Here is a 23,381-nt window from a genome sequence, read left to right as displayed (position 1 = left end):
CTGTGGCCCTTGCAGCATGTTTTCCATTGCACACATGATGGGGGGGGAGGGGGGGGGAGGATGACTGAATTATGACTGTCATCCCTGAAATCCACTTTCAATCACCACAACGGGTAGGTGGGATGAAGACCAGGAAGTTGTGAAGTTCCAACATCTGCTGCTGCACTGCACTGGAAGTGACCGAAAGTAGAAGGTGAGGAGTGGGGTACAGGGATACAGGTAGTGCAGATGGTCTGCCGCTAGGTGGCTGCACTGCTCCACCGCATAATGTGAGAGAGATTGCGCATCCTCTACAGGTGGGGAAGAAGGAGGGGTAGCCATATGCAAAGCAGGACTGCCAACGCAGGAATTGGAATCCGGTCTTGCAGAAGTGAGACAAGCTGGCGGTTTCACATAGCTTGATACACATGATCCACTTGATCCACATGTTGAAGTCTACATTCCAGTGGTTCTGTAGACAAAGAGCTGTAGCTGGATGTTGTATAGAAGCATGAAGATCCAAATGGCCCACAAGGCAGTTTCCAGCAAGATGTTAGGCTCGACAAGGGCATATAGGTGATGCCAGAGTTGTGTGGGTGTCCTGTCACCTATTTGTTCTGCATGAATTACATCATGCACCTCCGGTGGTGAACGAGAGAGATGCGTGGTGATGATCTGCCTTGCGTTGAGGTATCTGGAGGGGGAGGTGGGTTCAGGATGATATCACTGATAAGTTCCATGTTGGGGTGTAAAATAAAAAAAAAGTCATGTGACTAGGGCCTCCCATTGGGTAGACCGTTCGCCTGATGCAAGTCTTTTGATTTGACGCCACTCCGGTGACTTGCGCATCGATGGGGATGAAATGATGATGATCAGGACAACACAGCACCCACTCCCTGAGTGAGGAAAATCTCCGACCCAGCTGGGAATCGAACCCGAGCCCTTAGGATTGACATTCTGTCGCACTGACCATTCAGCTACCGGGGGCGGACGGGGTGTAAATGTCCAGTCAGGGATACAAAGCATGCATCATCACTGATGATGCTGCTAAGGTTCAGAATAGACTCCACAGAGTGAACCAGGTGAGAGAGCTGTTGTTGGTGAGGGGAAGTAGCTTAGGAAAGTGGCCTGGGGGTTTGGCCTGAGCCAGCACTGGAATACAAAACTGTGTACTAGAAACTGTGTACTAGACGAGGGCAGTATACCAAATAGAGTAAGGGCTGTGTGTGACACCAGTACTGTGCCTGACATCTCGGTCATAATGGGGTCACTTCAGAGTGTGACACACCGCAGCAGACATGGAAGCCATAGATGACATGGGTGCAAATGTGGATGATGCAGAAGACCTGACTGGTGTGGTATGAACAGCCATATCATTATATCATGAAAGAGTCCAGAATGCTTGAACTGAGCGGACAGGGTGGCACTACCTGAAGGCCGAAAAAATGACAAAGGGTGTCAGGGGTAGATGCTCAAGTGCTGCACAGTATGTTGCGGGGACAATATCCTTGGATCCCATTTGGTCACCATTTGGTCAAGGGCAGAAACCGAGGAGGAGACACGAAGGTGGTGTGGAAATTGATGTTTGACGTACTTCAAGCGGCACTCTATAGAGCACTCGAACATTGAACATAGCAGTTGGCATGTGACGCCTGATGTGTAGTATGATGAGAAGGCACTGGTTGTGGGAAACGTTGTTCACAACAAAAGGCGATAATCACTGAGGAGAGTCAATGCTGCGTGGAAATGCACATTAACTGGGTCACAACGGTGGGTTCAGAAATGGCTCTGAGCACTATGGGACTTAACTGCTGAGGTGATCAGTCCCCTAGAACTTAGAACTACTTAAACCTAACTAACCTAAGGACATCACACACATCAATGCCTGAGCCAGGATTCGAACCTGCGACCGTAGAGGTCGCACGGTTCCAGACTGTAGCACCTAGAACCGCTCGGCCACCCCGGCCGGCTACAACAGTGGGTGCTCCGGTACTATGTCATAGTAGAAAATACTAGAGACACACTTTTCATTTATGTACACAATATTAATGGCATCTCTACACAATGCTTGCAATAAAAATTAATGACAACATACAAAAAATGGCTGAACAGAACACACACAGCCAAGCAAATCAAAGAAGTTTGTCCTCACAGAGCTGATGGTTGACTTGGCTGAGTCGACTGCCACCACAAACCTGTGAACTTTCAATGTTAATCATGTAAATATGTTACCTAGACAAATGCATTCCCAAAATTTCATTACTCTGTATTAATTATTTATTGGTGCTGTGATTTTTCCCCTATCAGTTTAGTTTACTGCCTGATACCAAATTCACTCAATTGTTGCCTAGTTGTTTATTGACATATTTGGTACCATTGTCTGATCTGAGAACACCTATCCTTCTTACCAGTCTGTCTTTCAACTGTGGCATGAAAACTGTCAAAATTCACTCACTTTGTCCCTGGTTCTCTGAAAATAAATGTGGGTATATCTTGAAAAATCATCAACTAAGCCAAGGAAATAGCAACTGTCTCCTATAGATTCTTTTCCCATAGGCCCTCGAAGATCTGTTTGTATCAGCTGTAAAAGCCAGTAGATATTTTTGGACCTGTTTTAAATAGTAATCTGGCTTGCTTTCTTTGCATTCAAATTTCACGAGTTTAGTTACATTATTACATTCCTTTACCGCCAGTGCCATATCTTTTATCAAGACCATACTTTTCCTATTAATGTGTCCAAGCTTTCAGTGCAATAAAAAAGTTTTTGCAGAATATGTTGGACAACTACTTCCAACTTGAAGAACATCTAATTTATTAATATCCATTTTCTTTACTCGCTGTGGCTATCCCACTGCTACTCTAATCAATTTTTTAAATAAAAAATGACCTTGTTGCCCTTACTCAGTATTTCACTTACTGAAAGCAAATTTGTAGCAACATTCTTCTCATGATGTACATTATTTGATGTAATATCTAGTGATCCTCCTTTAACCTTCAAATTAAAACTTATCTTTCTTACCAGCTCGCATTGTAACTGAGAACCTTCAGCTGTCAAAACACCAACATGTATTTTATGAGAAAATCCACATAAAACTGATTGCTCTTGGGTAATATGCATAGATGCCCCAGAATCCAGGAACCAATCTGTACTCTTAATTTCACTTTTACCATAACAATAACATGCAGTTAGTGCTTTATCTTTATTGCTTGCCTTCCTTTCTGGATCTTTTGAGACCTGACTTTTTTCTTGTGCACTTTTTTTTTCTGTGCTGTACGATAAAAAATGTCTCATTATTTGGAACATAGAACAGGTTTTTTTCTTTTTGTATTTTGAATACAAAGCGACTTCTTTGTCCTGGGTAGGGTATTCTTGTACAATTCAACATCTTCTAGAATCTTGAGTTTTATGCTGTTGCCTTTAATTGGTATTCCTGAACTGTCTAAGCCCATTATCAAGGGGAGAGTACTGTACTTATCAAGTAGTCTCACTAGTAAAAAGTACCAGTCTGTTCTTCAGCAGTGTCAAAGCCAATATTTCTTGGACATTTCAAAGTGGAGATGATTTTGTTTACATATTCATCAACATTTTTGTATTTGTCTAAATGTGTGTTAGTAAGTTCTCTTAGCAAACCCACTTTCCGAGCCGAACCTCTGCCTTCAGATACTCTCCTTAGATTGTCCCATATTTCCTTCACCATGCCATAATTTTCTATATGAATGTAATTTACAGGACTGTCTGTAAGTATTAACTGGGATTTTGCAGTACAATCTTTATTCTGGGAATCTAAAACTATGGACTTTAAGGTTCCATCAATGACATCCCAAAGGTTGTCCAACTATAGATAAGCTTCTACTGCAAACTTCCAAGTTGCATAATTCCCTCGACACATGGGTTTCTCAATCTGTGGAATGTGGGCAGCAGCCATTTACACAGCTACAATATACTTACTGTAAATTATAAACTACTCACTGGTCAGAATTATTCAATTCAATCAGCTGGGTCCATAACCTGTTGGGTTATACACTAAGGTGACAAAAGTCATGGGATGGTGGTATGCACATATGCAGATGGTGGTAGTACAGTGTACACAAGGTATAAAAGAGCAGTGCATTGGTGGACCTGTCATTTGTACTCAGATGATTCATGTGGAAAGGTTTCTGACATGGTTATGGCAACGGGAATTATCAAACTTTGAATGCAAGATGGTAGTTGCAGCTATACATATGGCAGATTCGGAACTGAAAATTGGTTCTCAAGAATTGGTTGAATGGAAGCTTTTGTACGCCACTTTTTCCATGGGTGCATTTCATTTTCATTGCATTCTTCAGATGAATCACAATCTAGCATTTGCCCTTCTGGTAACTAGTTTTATGTAGCAGTTCTTCTTTAAAGCACTCCAGATACATACTCCTGACATTTAGGACTTGTGGCCGTTTCCAGAGATTAGTCACCAATCACATTAGTGAAGAGTAATTGATCTTTTTGCCTATTTGTGCACAATAAGTTACATTTGTTTGTGTCAAGGGTTGGTTACTGAATGCTGCTGTAGGCACTGATTCTTTGCAAGTCTGCTTTCATTTGTTATAATTTTGCATCTTAGTGACTCCCCTAATACATTCACAGTCAGCCTCATCAAGTTTCCAATACAATCCACCAGACAATTTATATGTAGATCATGAACAATAACAACCATATACAACTTTCATAGGATATGCTGAAAACTACTTTCACATTTGACTACTTTTCCTTGTTAAGGCTAAACTGTATATTGAGTGTGTTAGCAAGTCCAAAATACAGTCACAAATTGGGTCTTGTATAAGCTATAGTTTGTCACAGGGTAACTGCAGAACTCTATGAAACATTTTTCGGGAGTCAAGGAACATGTCATTAACCTGGGTGCTGCTATCTGTCGCCCATGGGATCTTGTGTATAAACAGAATATGCTCAGTTTCATTAATTTACAGTTAGTGTTGATTCCTGCAGAGGAGAATTTTGGACTCCAAAACAATTCCATATACATATATGTATACCATAAATAAAAAAATCCATGTAAAGCATCGAAGTAATTCATGTGCAGTGGGGTATTGTTAAAACCTTAAATAATTTTTTCTTGATGTGGGCCAAACTTCTATCTTCTTATAATGAAGCATCAATATTTATTTTTATGCAAATATATCACCAGCAGTGTAAAACAAATGCTTGTACTTTTGTTAATTTGTAACATCTAAACTAAAAGTTGTTTTTTACCGTGTATTTCAGTGGGAAGAAAATAGGCAGAAGTTTTCAGACTCAGGACGGAAGGTAGTGGAGATCTTAAAGAGAGCTTCTGCATTAGATGCTGCATCATCTGCTGTACCTAAACCAGAATGCATAGAAAAGTGTTTCCAGCAGCTTGCGAAGAGTTTTGATAGTAAAAATGGTGGCTTCAGTGAATCTCCAAAATTTCCACAGCCAGTGAATTTTAATTTTCTTTTCCACATTCATGCAAGAAATCCTTCTTCAGAAATTGGAAAAAATGCTCTTGACATGTGTTTATTCACTCTGAAAAAGATGGCAAAAGGAGGAATTCATGATCATGTTTCACAGGTATGCTAATGATCAAACATTTGGGGAGTTTGTACTTACAGTGTGTATTTTGTTAACTATATTCTTGACTGACATCATGTGTAATTATATTATGTTTGCTGCCATACAAATGCTGCTGCTTGCACAGATTTAGTTATACAACGTTATATATTTATAAAATATATGTAATGAGTGTGACATAATTGGAATCAGTCAACTCATACAATTTCTAGGGATGTTGTAGTAGTCTTCAGTCCTGAGACTGGTTTGATGCAGCTCTCCATGCTACTCTATCCTGTGCAAGCTTCTTCATCTCCCAGTACCTACTGCAACCTACATCCTTCTGAATCTGCTTAGTGTATTCATCTCTTGGTCTCCCCCTATGTTTTTTCCCTTCACGCTGCCCTCCAATACTAAATTTGTGATCCCTTGATGCCTCAGAACATGTCCTACCAACCGATCCCTTCTTGTGGTCAAGTTGTGCCACAAACTTCTCTTCTCCCCAATCCTATTCAATACTTCCTCATTAGTTATGTGATCTACCCATCTAATCTTCAGCATTCTTCTGTAGCACCACATTTCAAAAGCTTCTATTCTCTTCTTGTCCAAACTATTTACCGTCCATGTTTCACTTCCATACATGGCTACACTCCATACAAATACTTTCAGAAATGACTTCCTGACACTTAAATCTATACTCAATGTTAACAAATTTCTCTTCTTCAGAAACGCTTTCCTTGCCATTGCCAGTCTACATTTTATATCCTCTCTACTTTGACCATCATCAGTTATTTTGCTCCCCAAATAGCAAAACTCCTTTACTACTTTAAGTGTCTCATTTCCTAATCTAATACCCCCAACATCACCCGACTTAATTCGACTACATTCCATTATCCTCGTTTTGCTTTTGTTGATGTTCATCTTATATCCTCCCTTCAAGACACCATCCATTCCGTTCAACTGCTCTTCCAAGGCCTTTGCTGTCTCTGACAGAATTACAATGTCATCGGCGAACCACAAAGTTTTTATTTCTTCTCCATGGATTTTAATACCTACTCCAAATTTTTCTTTTGTTTCCTTTACTGCTTGCTCAATATAGAGATTGAATAACATCGGGGAGAGGCTACAACCCTGTCTTACTCCCTTCCCAACCACTGCTTCCCTTTCATGTCCCTCGACTCTTAGAACTGCCATCTGGTTTCTGTACAAATTGTAAATAGCCTTTCGCTCCCTGTATTTTACCCCTGCCACCTTTAGAATTGGAAAGAGAGTATTCCAGTCAACATTGTCAAAAGCTTTCTCTAAGTCTACAAATGCTAGAAATGTAGGTTTGCCTTTCCTTAATCTTTCTTCTAAGATAAGTCGTAACGTCAGTATTGCCTCACGTGTTCTAGTATTTCTACGGAATCCAAACTGATCTTCCCCAAGGTCAGCTTCTACTAGTTTTTCCATTCGTCTGTAAAGAATTCGTGTAAGTACTTTGCAGCTGTGGCTTATTAAACTGATTGTTCGGTAATTTTCACATCTGTCAACACCTGCTTTCTTTGGGATTGGAATTATTATATTCTTCTTGAAGTCTGAGGGTATTTCGCCTGTTTCATACATCTTGCTCACCAGATGGTAGAGTTTTGTCAGGACTGGCTCTCCCAAGGCCGTCAGTAGTTCCAATGGAATGTTGTCTACTCCGGGGGCCTTGTTTCGACTCAGGTCTTTCAGTGCTCTGTCAAACTCTTCGCGCAGTATCGTATCTCCCATTTCATCTTCATCTACATCCTCTTCCATTTCCATAATATTGTCCTCAAGTGCATCGCCCTTGTATAGACCCTCTATATACTCCTTCCACCTTTCTGCTTTCCCTTCTTTGCTTAGAACTGGGTTTCCATCTGAGCTCTTGATGTTCATACAAGTGGTTCTCTTATCTCCAAAGGTCTCTTTAATTTTTCTGTAGGCAGTATCTATCTTACCCCTAGTGAGATAAGCCTCTACATCCTTACATTTGTCCTCTAGCCATCCCTGCTTAGCCATTTTGCACTTCCTGTCGATATCATTTTTGAGACGTTTGTATTCCTTTTTGCCTGCTTCATTTACTGCATTTTTATATTTTCTCCTTTCATCAATTAAATTCAATATTTCTTCTGTTACCCAAGGATTTCTACTAGCCCTGGTCTTTTTACCTACTTGATCCTCTGCTGCCTTCACTACTTCATCCCTCAGAGCTACCCATTCTTCTTCTACTGTATTTCTTTCCCCCATTCCTGTCAATTGTTCCCTTATGCTCTCTCTGAAACTCTCTACAACCTCTGGTTCTTTCAGTTTATCCAGATCCCATCTCCTTAAATTCCCACCTTTTTGCAGTTTCTTCAGTTTTAATCTACAGGTCATAACCAATAGATTGTGGTCAGAGTCCACATCTGCCCCTGGAAATGTCTTACAATTTAAAACCTGGTTCCTAAATCTCTGTCTTACCATTATATAATCGATTTGATATCTTTTTGTTTCTCCAGGGTTCTTCCATGTATACAACCTTCTATCATGATTATTAAACCAAGTGTTAGCTATGATTAAGTTGTGCTCTGTGCAAAATTCTACCAGGCGGCTTCCTCTTTCATTTCTTAGCCCCAATCCATATTCACCTACTATGTTTCCTTCTCTCCCTTTTCCTACACTCGAATTCCAGTCACCCATGACTATTAAATTTTCGTCTCCTTTCACTATCTGAATAATTTCTTTTATTTCATCATACATTTCTTCAATTTCTTCGTCATCTGCAGAGCTAGTTGGCATATAAACTTGTACTACTGTAATAGGTGTGGGCTTCGTATCTATCTTGGCCACAATGATGCGTTCACTATGCTGTTTGTAGTAGCTTACCCGCATTCCTATTTTCCTATTCATTATTAGACCTACTCCTGCATTACCCCTATTTGACTTTGTGTTTATAACCCTGTAGTCACCTGACCAGAAGTCTTGTTCCTCCTGCCAACGAACTTCACTAATTCCCACTATATCTAACTTTAACCTGTCCATTTCCCTTTTTAAATTTTCTAACCTACCTGCCCGATTAAGGGATCTGACATTCCACGCTCCGGTCTGTAGAATGCCAGTTTTCTTTCTCCTGATAACGACATCCTCTTGAGTAGTCCCCGCCCGGAGATCCGAATGGGGGACTATTTTACCTCTGGAATATTTTACCCAAGAGGACGCCATCATCATTTAATCATACAGTAAAGCTGCATGCCCTCGGGAAAAATTACGGCCGTAGTTTCCCCTTGCTTTCAGCCGTTCGCAGTACCAGCACAGCAAGGCCGTTTTGGTTATTGTTACAAGGCCAGATCAGTCAATCATCCAGACTGTTGCCCTTGCAACTACTGAAAAGGCTGCTGCCCCTCTTCAGGAACCACACGTTTGTCTGGCCTCTCAACAGATACCCCTCCGTTGTGGTTGTACCTACAGTACGGCTATCTGTATCGCTGAGGCACGCAAGCCTCCCCACCAACGGCAAGGTCCATGGTTCATGGGGGGGTTTCTAGGGATATGAAATAGAATAATCACATAGGCTCACTCATAGGTAAAAAAGGCAGACTATGAGGGAAATGCAATCAGTCTACAAAGGAGATTGTTTATGGAAAGCTTTGTGGACCATCCTACAATTTTTGCTCAAATATGTAAGATCCACACCAAACAGGACTAACAAGAGATATTGAATATATACAGAGAAGGGCAACATAAATGATTGCAGGTTTTTTTGGCGTATGGGAGAGTACCACAAATATGCTGAAGAAACTGAACTGGCAGGCACATGAAGAAAGACACAAACCATCCCGAGAAAGCTTGCTTACGAAGTTTCAAGACCAAGCTTTAAATGATGAATCTAAGAATATACAACAACACTCATGGATTGCTCCCAAATGGATAGCAAGGGCAAAGGGTTTAAACAGTCAATCTTCCTCTGCTCCACATGTAAATGAAATGGGAAGCAGCCCTCTAATAACTGGTACATACCATATGCCAGCTACTTCACAGTGGTTTGCAGAGTATAGATGTAGAAGTATTAACTCTTAGAATTTCAAGGCTAAGAGCATGCCGTAAGGTCAGTATATGCAAAAGACCAATATGGAAATATTTGTCATCACAGTTTTTTTATGATACTGGAGTCAGTAATTCATAGAAGTGTTTGAAAATGGCCTATGGCTGAAATGAAATGATATTGTGAAAAATAAATGAAAACATTGACATTTGCAGGCAGTAGTGCATCATTCAACATTGTCACTGCAGCAAAGGCTGTCCTTGTAACAGTTGTGACAAAATATTTAAATATATTGACAAAAAATAGCTGAATTTGTGCTTGCCTTTTATGTGTTATGGCAGAGAGAGCCATTACAAATAATGTACCCCGGGTAACAAGAAAATGTTGGCAGCTGATGTGAGCCAATGCTCCATCAATGATATGCAATGATACTGATGTGTCTGATGTAGCTCTGATGTAACTGACAGGAAGAGCTGCCATGAAGGGGGACCTGGACATTGTTGTCATGAGGGAAGCAAGCTGACCACTGGAAGGCAGAAACAGTGATGAGACTAGATGTAACCCAAAGTTCTGTTACAGGACTTTGATGATTGCCCTAACACATGCTTGAGGAAAAGGACAGAGAAAGGGAGCAGTGGCAGGACCACCTGTGGCGTGGCAGGAGGAAGTCATGCAGGAAAGGAGGATGCAGAGAAGGTGGAAAGGGCTGGTGGTAGAGGGGCTGACAGCAGGCAGTACGGGGCGATGGAAACCACTGACTCGGTGGTGCCAGAGTTGAGAGGAGAAAGTATCTGCACAGGTGCCCAACAGGACACCACTGCAGTGACAGAAGTGACTCCAAAGGAGCCTCTAGCGGCAGGGTCAGCTGCAGTGGGGAATGTGGCGGCAGTGACAGTAGTGGTGTTGGTGGCTTCAGGCTCAATCGAACCCACTAGCCGCATCAGGCACTGTGGAGGAAAAGTCAACTCTGCAAGTGCCTGACCTGATACCAAAGTAGTTGCAGAGTTGGCTGCAAAGGAACCAGCAGCAGCAGGTGGCATCAGCAGGACACCAACAGGCTCAGTGGGAAAATAACAAGCCATGTGTGAAAATTAAGCTTATCTACTGCAGAAGCTTAAGAACATTTAAATATGTTTGGGATATGGTTAAGATCTATTTTTCTTTTTCACATTTTAATTTTCTTCTTCATTGAATATGCAGGATATTCCAGGCCACATTGAATGATGTAAAATAATAATTACTAGCAGTTTTTTAACTGATCTGTGTTGACAATTTAAAATTTTAATGCTGGCAATTTGAATATTATATGTGGTCATATTAAATTTAAAATTTCATTTTAGGGTTTTGCAAGATATTCAACAGATGAAAGGTGGCATGTTCCACATTTTGAAAAGATGCTTTATGACCAGGCACAGTTAGCTATTGCCTATTCAGCAGCCTATACAGCTTCTAAAGAAGAATTTTATGCTGACATTGTTAGAGACATTCTTACTTATGTGGACAGAGATTTAGGTGATCAGGTAAGTCATATATTCCATTATTTCATAGAATATTATCTGAAGAACACTAGTGATTAGGAATTGTAACCCATGGTCATAAATGTATATAGCTAAGTACATAGAAAGTAAATAAAAATTGTCCATGAGAAATACAAGATGTAGAGTAACCAAGTCAAAATTAGAATTAAATAGAAAATCTTTTGCTACTAAATTATAGTAATGTTGACAGCCTGACAGTATAGTTTTTTTGGATTCTTCCTTATAACACCATTATCTGAGAACTCGCCTTTAACTTTGTCATTGGTCCCTACTATTCACCTGGCTTCAACTTACTCTAATGTCTTGTCATTACTGTATCTATTTAACCACCACCCCCTCAACCTCTAATCTGGGCACTAAATTTTTATCTGGCCCACCATTATTTCTGTCATCGTCTTCCACTCTTTCAGCTACACATGCTCCGCAGTTTTTCATATGCCAAGTAATGGGGAACTTCATCTGAATTGATTGGCTATTGGTGTGCAAACCTGTGGTTGTTCTCTAAGAGTTGTCCATGCTATCATTCAAATAGTATTGTGAACCCTGTGAATGGTTGACCCATTGGAATGTTATGTATTGTGCATGAGCACATGAACTAAGGTGGCAATAGACCTGGGATAATGATATGTACATACACAGATGTCAGTAGTATCGTGTACACAAGGTATGAAAGGGCAGGCATTGGTGGAGATGTCATTTGTACTCAGGTGATTCATGTGAAAATTTTTCCAACTTGGTTATGGAGACACGTTGGGAATGAACAGACTTTGAATGGGGAACGGTAGTCAGAGCTAGATGCATGGGACATTGAGTTTCAGAAATCATTAGGAAATTCAATATTCCAAGCTGCACAGTGTCAAGAGTGTGCTGACAATACCAAATTTCCATATTACGTCTCACCATGGCCAATCCAGTGGCTGACGGCCTGCAGGTAACAACCGAAAGCGGCGGTGTTTGGATAGAGTTGTCAGTGCTAACAGACAAGCAGCACTGCATGGAATAACCACAGAAGTCAATGTGGTATGTACAATGAACTTACCTGTTAGGACAGTGCAGCAAAATTTGGCATTAATCGGCAATGGCAGCAGACAACCGACACGAGTGCCTTTGTTAACAGCATGACATCACCTGCAGCACCTTCCTGGGATCATTACCATATTGGTTGCAAAAATGTGGCCTGATCAGATGAATCTCAATTTCAGTTGGTAAGAACTGATGGTAAGGTTTGTGTGTGGTGCAGAGTGCACAAATCCAAGGACCCCTGTTGTCTACAAGGCACTGTGCAAGCTGGTGGTGGCCCCATAATGGTGTGGGCTGTGCTTACGTGGAATGAACTGGATCCTCTGGTTTAACTGGACTGAACATTGACTGGAAATGGTTATGTTCGACTACTTGGAGACCATTTGCAGTCATTCATGGACTTCTTGCTCTGAAACAATAATTTTGTGTCACTGTGGACCACAGTTGTTCATGATTGGTTTGAAGAACATTTTGGACAGTTCGAGTGAATGATTTGACCGCCCACATCACCCAACATGAATCCCATCAAATATTTATGGAACATAATTGAGAGATCAGGTCATGCACAACATCCTGCAGTGGCAACACTTTCGCAGTTATTGGTGGTTATGTTTCTGCAGGGGACTTCTGACTCATTGAGTCCAAGCCACGCTCAGTTTCTGCACTGCACCAGGCAAAGGTGCCCCAGTGTACAGGAGGTAACCCATGACTTTTTTCACCTCAGTGTATCTTTGCTGCATGTTCATGTAAGTAACACAGTTTTTTGTAAGAGAATCTCATTCTTGAGATGAGCATTGTGGCAACCAACACACACGCGCACGTGGCCGCCCCCCCCCCCCCCCCCTCGACGAGAGAGAGAGAGAGAGAGAGAGAGAGAGAGAGAGAGAGAGAGAGAGAGAGCATGATCTTAGAAGCACCTGGTTGCATTAAATTTAACTGAGATTCTGTGTAGTCAGACTCTTATCACCCAGGTTGCTTAATGAAATGAAAAGCTCTTCTTCAGTTGTAACTCATATTTTTCCTGCAATTAAGGTGAGTTATTAGATGTACTAATGTGCAATTCAATGAAAGATGTGGCAAAGTCACCCAGCCAGAAAAATAAAATCCAGAATAAAATGAAATTTAGGTGATCTAACAAGGCAAAAATAGACCAAAATATTTTTGTGGTACTTAAAAGAAGATATAATCCTTGAGAAGCTGTCAGACAAAATCCATTAAGTATTGGGAAGGGCTTCTGGTAATCTCTTGGCTGTGAGGGGGAAAATTCATTGTTACACTTAATGAAAATTCATTGTTACACTTAATGCAGCAAGAGTCAGTACTTTTGAATTCCAAACAACAGACCAAAAGCACAGTGTCTTTGCTGAATGGTAACTGAATCTAACAATATCCATCAACATTCCCTAAACATATTGTTATGGGTTTGATAGAGAGAGAGTGAGAGGATGATCATGTGATAGCTATAAGATTCTCTACAAAAGAAGTGAATGTTAAGCGAGAAAGAAAGATGGATTTTGTACTGATGTTCACTGGGTCCTATCTGTATTTATGTGGGAGAATTAATTCACCCCAAACCTGTGTTATATGTTCAACCCATTGAGATGCACTAACACTATCAGTTTGACCACATGTTTTTGCTACGTGGAAGCAAGCAAACTGTGGACATTGGGACAAAATGATCTATGTTGCTGGAACTCAATGTTTCTGCCCAGGAGCTTGCCACAGCTGCTCAAGTAGAGAGTTGAAATTGTGCCTCATTCACAGGGGAAAGAAAAATTAAGAAAGAAAAGTTGCAAAGTGTATAATTTGTGATGCGAACTTCATTTATAGCTTAATAAACGTGTTAAAGTTTGGTTTGAAATTTTCAGTGCAGATACATGTAAAGATACAGTTAAATAACACCATAATAACTTTAACTGATACATGAATCAACAGATGTGCAATTGAACCTATAAGAATTATCAGTAAACCATTTTAAAGTAGAACAGCAATGCTAACATTAAAACAACATTCCAGACAGTATTAAGGTTCACCAAAATTCTTGTTCGTTGATTAATCTCAAGTTCCAAGCATCATTATGCATGATAAAACATAATGATGTGGAATGTGTCATTTTTCATTCACATTGCAAATTAATGTGCAAATAGGGCTTCATACTGAACATTCATAAGTGTTTTAAATTTTTATTTTATTTGCTATTTTTTAATGTAGAGATGTGAGTTAGTAATTCCCACCCATCACTTGCATGTGAGTGATGGTTATATGACTTTTTTGTCAAGGTGACAGAATTTGTTCACCCATTCATTTATTCATTCACAGATTATGTTTCATAAATTCAATCATGAATGAATGTATGTGGAACAAGTCAAGGTAATTAACAAGCAGAAGCCGTCACTGCTGGCTACTTGTGTAAAGTATACCAACAACAAATTATATTATTAGGAGAAACACAGCTACTTTGAATGAAAAAAGACCCTGATCCTTCTCCTATACTATTCAGCTACTGTTTTTATCTATTACTTCAAACAAAGCATTTGTATGCTTACTATAATCAGCTGCCGTATACTGACAAAGTCAAGATTTATCTAATAGAAATATTAGAGTTACATGGAATTTACATTACAGGCTCCAGATATTGTGATAAGTTATAAAAGGAGTAGCTAATGAGGTTTTATTTAATATGTTTTTGAATGTTTGAAGAGTTTCAGTTTCATGCCTGATCTCCACCAGCAGTGTGTTAAGATTTTTTTGCACTACAGTATAAATTTCCATTATTAACTCTAGCTTGGCTGTATGGACACTGTTTACATACCTTATGGGGTCATCAGTGTTATTTATGAACTTCAAAATAATTTTAGTTTGCCATATTTATGATGTAACTGCACAACTGTCATATTATTGATATATTTTTATAATATTGTGAAAAGGGTAGATTGCTATGCACCATATAGCGGTGATGCTGAATCACAGACAAGAACAACAAGAAGACTACTAAACACACAATCTTTTGGCCAGAAAGCTTTCTTCCCAAGTAGAAACACACACACACACACACACACACACACACACATATTGACACAAACACAGCTCACACACGCGACCACAGTGGTCATGTGTGTAAGTTGCATTTGCATGAATGTATGTGCGTACGTTGTCTATTTCAGAAGAACATTCTGCAAAACTTGGATCTTGCAGTTCTAACAGAAATCTTCCTGATAGACAACTGGCAACATAAAGATTTCTACAATCATCACCTAATGGCAAAGAAGGGAGAAAGAAGACGACCCATGGGAGGAATATCTATCCTACTGAAACCCTGGATGATGCCCACCAAAAAAATCATAAAACAAGAAAATAGTATGCTGGTAGAAGCAGCAAACATAAATATAATTGAGCCTATTTTAAACTGCACACAAATGCTGTAGAAATAATGGACAAAATAGTCACATTCATCAAACAATGCGACAGCAAACTCACCATTATTGCAGGCGATCTTAACTGCAGAATAGACACGGAGAACTATAAAACAAAACTAGTCATTGAAACCCTAGAAGAAGATGGTTTCACCCTACTGAATGCTAGACAGATACCTGCATACATATGCCACAATGGGAAAAGCACCATTGATATCGCATTAACAAGAGGAGAAATAGAAGAAAGTATTCAATCAATATGGCATGACTCCATGACTCCTATATGAAAGCACATTCCAATGAAGATAAAAATAAATAATGTCATGTCACCGCCAGCAAGAAAGACCCACCACATCACACAAAGAAAAATTGATGTAGAAAAATTAACAAACCAGCAAGAACAAATAACACAAATAGAAACTTTAATAGAGGAAGGAGACCTTGAAAAAGCAACAGGCCAAATATAAGACCTCCTAAAAAATTCAGTGATACAAACAAACCCAAAAATAAGGACAGCAAAAAGATGGTTCAATGCTGAATGCTACAGCAAAAGGAACACTGTTCTAAGAACGCTCCACAGATTAAGAAACCAGCATGACGAGGAAACATACAAACTGTATGCAGAAGAGAGGAGAATCTACAAAAAACTAATAGAAGAGAAGAAAAAAGAATACATAGACAGAGAGGCAAAAAGAGAAACGGATGAAGCAGAGAAAGACCCATACATAGCAGCAAGACCAAGAAAAGTGGCTCATACACCAAATATAGACATGAAGGAATGGGAAGACCACTTCAGTAAGATACTGAACAAATGAGGAATCAAAACAGCCCCCAAGAAAGAGAAACAACATCAAACTAAGGAAAGTGGACAATATATGGGAACCTCTAAATGAAGAAGATGTAAAAGAAGTAATAAAAGCACTGAAGAACAAGAAAGCAACAGGACCCGATAATATATATAATGAACATATGAAAGGTGCAAAAGAGGCCTCCCAACACCTATGGATCAAACTATTTAACAAATGCCTGGAACTTGGAAGAATTCAGACATAATGGAGACACTCGACAATAAAAGTTCTCTACAAAGGTAGAGGAGACACAACAGACCCAAACAAGTACAGAGGCATAGCCCTGGAAAATACTCAGTTCAAGATGTTTTCAAAGATAATTACACAAAAAATCAAAGCCTCTGTGGACAGTCATCTCTCAGAAAGACAAATGGGTTTCAGATCTGGAAGATCAACACTTACAGCAGTCAGGCTATTTCTAAACAACATCAACGAAGTGCTACAAAACAAACAAATGTTCTACACAGTGTTCATAGACTTTACCAAAGCCTTTGATCTGCTGGAAAGAGATCTCATAGTCCGAAAACTGGAAAACACAATGGGAGAAGATAGCATATGGGCAAGAATAATCAAGTCAATCCTCGACTACAACTTAATCACAATATCAGACAACCTCTCTTTTGCGAACCTCATTCTGCAATCGAACGGAGTCTTACAGGGTGACCCAATGAGCCCTTTGCTGTACATTCTTGCCACTGAAGAAGTACTCTGAATTGGAGAAAATGAAGAAGATTTATATGTATATGCATACACTGACAACATAGCTGTAGGTTCAACAGATATACAGAAGCTGCAGAAAATCATTGAGAAAATAGACAAATGGTGCAGTGAACACAAACTACACATAAATATAACAAAGGCAGAAATGGTAATTTTCAGAAAAGGAGGCAAAACACCCAAGAATGTGGAAATCAGCGTCAGAGGACCAAAAATAAAAATCTCATCAGACTTTAAGTACCTAGGGGTGACATTGCAACCAACAGCCAAATGCTTCACAAAACATACAACAGAATGTGCAGCCCAAGCAATAATAGCAATACAAGACATCAAAAACATCTGCCTACTCAGTCTAGAAACAGCCATGAAATAAATCAGCGCAAAAATCTTGTCAATCCTGGCCTATGAGGTGGAGGTTATATGGGACCACCTGACAGAAAAAAATCTAGAAACATCAGAAAAGATAAAATCGACATATCAAAAAAGAGCACTAGACAACAAGATCTAGACTAGTGTACCTGCTAGTGAGAGAGACATTCCTAATTGAAGACATCAAACTTCGATATATGATGATGCCGCACACCAGGGCTTCCAGAAAGCAGCTGAAGTTCATAGAGGACAAACGAGAAAAAAATGTGGCCAGAGTAATATGGCACTGAAGCAATGAAGAACCGCTCATGGACAGCACCAAACTTCGAGCTGCGACGTGTCGTAACTAGACTTTCTATTCACGGCTTTGATCATCTAATTTGCAAAAACAAAACTTATCATGACCCAACCACAACATGTGTATGTGAACTGTGTAATGAAGCCTGTGAATGATATCACATAGAACTCTGCAGTAAAAGAGTGAAATCGATAAATGAATATGCAAAATGTTAAGCAAAGTAACTGTATATGGCTATTTGGCTGCAATTTTATTAAATAAATTCCTTTAGTCAAGTGGTACCATAAGACCTTCTCACTCCATTTTGATTCAGCACCTCTTCATTTGTTATTTTATCTATCTACCTACATTCAGCACTCTTCTTTAAAGCCATAGTTCAGAAGCTTCTATATTGTACTGTTCATATATTTTGTAAAATGAGCGTGAGGAATCAGTCACATTAAAGCTCATGTCAAGACTTACTTAGAGTGCTTCTTTCACATTTCTTTTTGTTTTGGTTAGGATCACAGAGCAGGAGTACAGTAATTACTGGTTTTGACTCTTTAATGGACATCTTCAAAAATCTATTCATTGTACATTGAATATAACAAACAAAGCACCTGTGACGTGCATTGTCATACTGACACATGACAACACATTTCATTTTTTTGCCGTATACTGCCTATTGTGTAGACATTATGAAGAAAAACAAGTATATAATATGGCTATCATTTTTATCTATAGACAGAGTGTTATTTTTTCCAAAAGTTGTTCTTTCCACTCACCATTTGTGTACAGAACAGAAAGTGGGAAAATGAAAATGATATCCAAAGTATCTTCTACTATACACCTACAGGTGGCTTGTAGAGCATTAATGTTGATGTAGATGTATTATTGTTGTGATGTCTTGTGAAAATTACAATGACTTGAAAACCAATGTGAATATTTTCGAAAATCTGACTCATGTTTAATTTTGTACTACAATTTTTTCAAAATCTTCCTTCAGTCTGGAGGATTCTACAGTGCTGAGGATGCAGATTCTTATCCAACTCATGATTCTAAGAAGAAAAAAGAAGGAGCATTCTGTGTATGGACTTTTGATGAGATTAAACGACTTTTGGCAAAATCGCTACCAGAAATGTCAACTTCTGCCACTTTAGCCGATGTTTTTTGCTACCATTATTGTGTGAAACCAGGAGGAAATGTAAACCCATATCAGGTAATATTTTGGGAAATTTGTATATGGTTTGACCACCCCCCCTCTTCCACCCCCCCCCCACCCCCCCACACACCCACATCCACACATGTATTCTTTCTTGGTAATGCAGATTGTGATATGTACTTATATAATTACTCTTGCTAATTCAAACCTTGATAAATCAGACTTGTCAATAAATGAAACTAGTTGTCTGGTTCCTTGGCAAATGCTTGATAAATTGAATTAATTCTGTATTTTTTTGTATATTTGATAAATCAAACCTATTGCCATGACAGAGCATCCACAAACATTTTATAATTTGAAGTCAGCAGCTATCCAAGTCTCGGTAATTTGAACTGTTACATCAATTGTTTTGGTTATTTTTTTCTTATTTAAAGGGACTGTTTTATTAACACAAGGGCAAATCTTGAAAATACGTCTCAAGTTTCTAAATAGCGTAGCTCAAAGAATAGGAATTGGAAGTCCATGTAACGCTTACCATCTTTCAACAGACCTTTTGGGAACATTTTGATGTATGAACCACAGCTTTTGGTCTCACACTTTTTTGTGCACTGTATTTTGCGTTGGGCATAAAATAAAGCGTGTTAATTATTTATGTACAGTATACAAGGCGGAATACAAAATTTTTGGGACTGGTGCTGCCATCTGGAAAGTAGGTGTAGTAGATATTTTGGCCGCTAGGTGGAAAGAGCTGCATATCTGTTGAGTCAGCATGTTCACAATGATTTCCGCAATACTCTGTGTTTGGTGTGTGGTGATTTTTCGATGGATCCGCGAACAAAACAGCGTTTTGAAGTGTGCACGGACCTTTGTCAGACTGCATCTGATGATCCAACCTTCTTGTCATGGGTTATCACCAGCAATGAGAGCTGGATTTACGGTTATGACCCAGAGACAAAGCAACAATCGTCCCATTGGAAGAGCCTGGGCTCTCCAAGACCCAAAAAAGCGAGACAGGTGAAGAGCAAAGTGAAGACCATGGTCATCATTTTCTTTGATACCAAGGGAATTGTGCACAAAGAATTTGTCCCACCCAACCAAACTCTGAATTCCATGTGCTACTGTGACATTTTGCGACGGCTCCGTGAAAATGTGCGGCGATGACAGCCCAAACTTTGGCGTCAAGGGAACTGGCTGCTGCATCAAGCAGTGCACCCTGTCGCATGTCCTTGCTCACCAGGACCTTTTTGGCAAAAACCAACATGGCGGTTGTACCCCATCCACCGTACTCACCAGATTTGGCAACTTGCATCTTTGCACTATTCCCAAAACTGAAACTCAAGTTGAAAGGCCGTCGGTTCGACACTCTATAGAGGATTCAAGAAGCATTGCCAGTGGTGGTAAACACCCTCAAAGAATAGGACTTCCAGTAAACGTTTGACCAGTGGCAGAAGCACTGGGCCTGGTGTGTACATGCAAATGGGAACTACTTCGAGGGTGATGGTGACCATTAGCCCAAAGGTAAGGTTTTCAACAGATGGCACCACCAGTCCTGAAAATTTTGGATAGAGCCTTGTAGGTACCCACATCTTGAAATAAAAAGAAAGTAGAAGCTTTATTTTGTTTCTGGGAGATCTTTACGCTAGTATCTTTAAAGCTGACTTTTAAAAAGATGTTACTGACATAAATTATGGTTCAAAAATTCTTTTAATAATGATTATCAAAAATTTCAGTAGTTAACACACATTGTTTTCTGTAGAAAATCTTCAATTTTCAAATTTTAGCCATGAGAACAGTCTACTTCAGGGCAGTATACAAAATTTCAGCTCTCTGTCTTTAGTAGTTTTTAACCAATGTGTACCAGAACATCAGAAAAGTGAACTTTCAGGAAATTAAAGTTAAAACTTGTTTCTCTATCTAACCTGTGTAACACTAATGCATCCCAGGCCCATATTCATCTTCTTTCTGGTGTTGTTCTTCCTCCTCCTTTTTCTAGAATTATTCTTCTTATTCTTGCTACTTTGGCAACTTTCAGCACTGATTTCTCTGCTTCGAAGAGTCTTCTGCAGTCAATTGCAATTAGAGCTCTTGACATACAGTAGTGCTCAAAAGTCTTTTGACAACATAACATTTGTTATTATTCCTGTTGAAATAAAGCACTATCAGACAGTGTATTGGGTATAGTGGAGAGCAGTATAACTGCGATTATTTGAATGTCTCAGGTTGGACTTGTTTGTGTACACTTTATGCTGCCAGATGAATGTGACTCTCAGCCAGCTCAAAAGTATTTTGACACAACAGTTTGCTCTGTGAATTCATGGATGTCACTTGCTTCTTAGTTCTGATTTCTACTGATATTTACTTACAGTGATTATTTCAATATGCTGAGACGTAAGGAATATTCGAATGACGTTTGAAATGCAGTGATAAATACACTAAAGCAAGGACTGAAACTGAAGTTGGTCGTATTTTTAGTGACTCATCAGCTCGTTTGTACATGGAAAAAATTGCATAATAAATGAAAGACTGTTGAAAATAAGCCTCACAATGAACGTCCAAAAAACACGTCTCCTAAAGTCGATCATATCATAAAAAACTTTTCAACAAGTGATGTTCATGAGTTGGCTGTAATGATACAAAGAGAATTGAAAGGAAAATGTAATGATGACATTCATGTTTCCTTTGTCAAATGACACTTGAAACTCTTTGGAGTACATGGACTAAGACCAATCAAAAAGCCAGGAAGGCCCTACTTGGATTTACAAAATAAAACAGATCATAGTCCAGTTAAGACTAGTCTAAAATCGTGTGGAGTGATGAGAGTAAATGTAATTTAATGTGATCCGATTGTATCAAGTATGTTCAACACCCTGTAAATAAAAGACTGACTTTTGGTTCCAAATTCCCACGGTCAAATATGGAGATGGCAGTGTAATGGTTTGGGGATGTTTTTCACACTCCGTAGTTGGACGGTTAGTTCAAATTGAAGGTAATATGGATCAGATCATTTATGAAACAGTATTGAAGACTCAAACACTGCCATATGCTGAATACCACAGGCCAGCTGGATGGTATTTTCAACAAGACAATGTTACCAAGCACAAGTCCAAGTACATCAGCGATTTTTTTTAAAATGCAAAAAGTCAAGGTTTTGGAGTGGCCAAGTCAAAGTCCGGATTTGAATCTTAAAGAACACCTGTGGGAGGAGTTGGGTCACACAATAAGAATAAAAAATATATGAACAAAGACACTTTTTTTGAAGCTCTTAAAACTGAGTGGTATAAAATTTTGATTGATCGGTTCCAAATTCCAAAAGTTGGCAACTCAGTGCCAGCAAGGTGTGAGGCTGTCATAAAAGCCAAGGGATATACCACTAAATATGGTTGGCGATAATTGTGTGTTAAGAAACGTGTTTTTTTTTTTTCAACAATATCAAAATACTTTTGCACCACCATTGTCCTCATTAAAAGAGGTTACACTCTATTATGTTGCAAACAAGGGCTAGTTGGTCACTATTCTGTAGAACATTGAATATCCATCAATGAAATAAATTACTGAATTTCATGATTCGTATTTGTTTTTAATTAATCTAATTAATATATTTGTCAAAATATTTTTGAGCACTACTGTATTTAGTCCACCAGACACACTCATCAATTATACAACCTTAAACATTGCCACTGTTCCATTATTAAAACCTAGCAGAGCATCCAGCACAACTATTTTGGAAGTATTTAGTTCTACCAGAACTGTTTTTGGTACCTGTCCCCAAATATAATTGTTAAAACTCTCATTAGGGTTTTGAATACCAATTATCTAATAATTTTCTGTCACTAAGACTCCCATATATAGGTTTTACAACTTCCATTATAGTAAATGGCAAAGACTGCTTATGTTTGTTGGTCTTACCTTGAATAAAAGCCCTCTAATAGTTACACCATGTCTCATAGCCAGGTAGACAGAGTACATGACTTACGTCATCACATGTGGCAGCTTTATGAAAGAAGGTGGCCCATACTGCATTTTTAAAAGGATATAATCAGATAAATTTTAAAAGATTTCCTCTTCTGTAAAGGTGGACAAACTCATTATTGACTTTCTCAATTTGTGAAGCTCTTTCTCCTGAATAAATCATTCACTTTTTCTGAAGCTGCAATCACTTGTTTGTTTGTATGCTTGCATAAGATCTACTGATTTCTGCCCCATTCAGATAATAATCTTTTGTGGTGCATTTCTTTTTTTTCATTTTCATTTCTTTCTTTCTTTTCAAGGAGTGTATAAAAGAATGTTAGAAAGTAAGTTACATGTCATACAATGCTAAGACCTTTACACAGCAAGAATGGTGCAATGTTAGAAAAGAGTACAGACACAGATCTGCTTTGGTGTGGGTAACAGGTGCATCACAGAGTGCGACTGAAATGACAAAGAAACTGGAAGTGTACTCCAAAGTTGTACACAGGACAATATG

The 23,381-nt window shown here is 39.1% G+C and overlaps 1 protein-coding gene across 2 annotated transcripts in view; it reads left to right on the top strand.

Moving 5' to 3' along the window:
* Positions 1-23,381, top strand: part of LOC126162818 (spermatogenesis-associated protein 20) — a 299,482-nt gene that overhangs the window by 47,143 nt on the left and 228,958 nt on the right. For both annotated transcript variants that reach the window (XM_049919563.1, XM_049919564.1), the window contains exons 5-7: positions 5,240-5,566; positions 10,913-11,092; positions 18,761-18,973. In XM_049919563.1, coding sequence (XP_049775520.1) covers positions 5,240-5,566; positions 10,913-11,092; positions 18,761-18,973 — 720 coding nt within the window. The remainder of the gene's footprint in view (positions 1-5,239; positions 5,567-10,912; positions 11,093-18,760; positions 18,974-23,381) is intronic.

Source organism: Schistocerca cancellata, chromosome 2 (assembly GCF_023864275.1).
Source record: "Schistocerca cancellata isolate TAMUIC-IGC-003103 chromosome 2, iqSchCanc2.1, whole genome shotgun sequence".
NCBI classification, from domain to species: domain Eukaryota; kingdom Metazoa; phylum Arthropoda; class Insecta; order Orthoptera; family Acrididae; genus Schistocerca; species Schistocerca cancellata.
The sequence above is the reverse complement of the archived record's forward strand: the minus strand, read 5'-3'. Positions and strand labels throughout refer to the sequence as shown.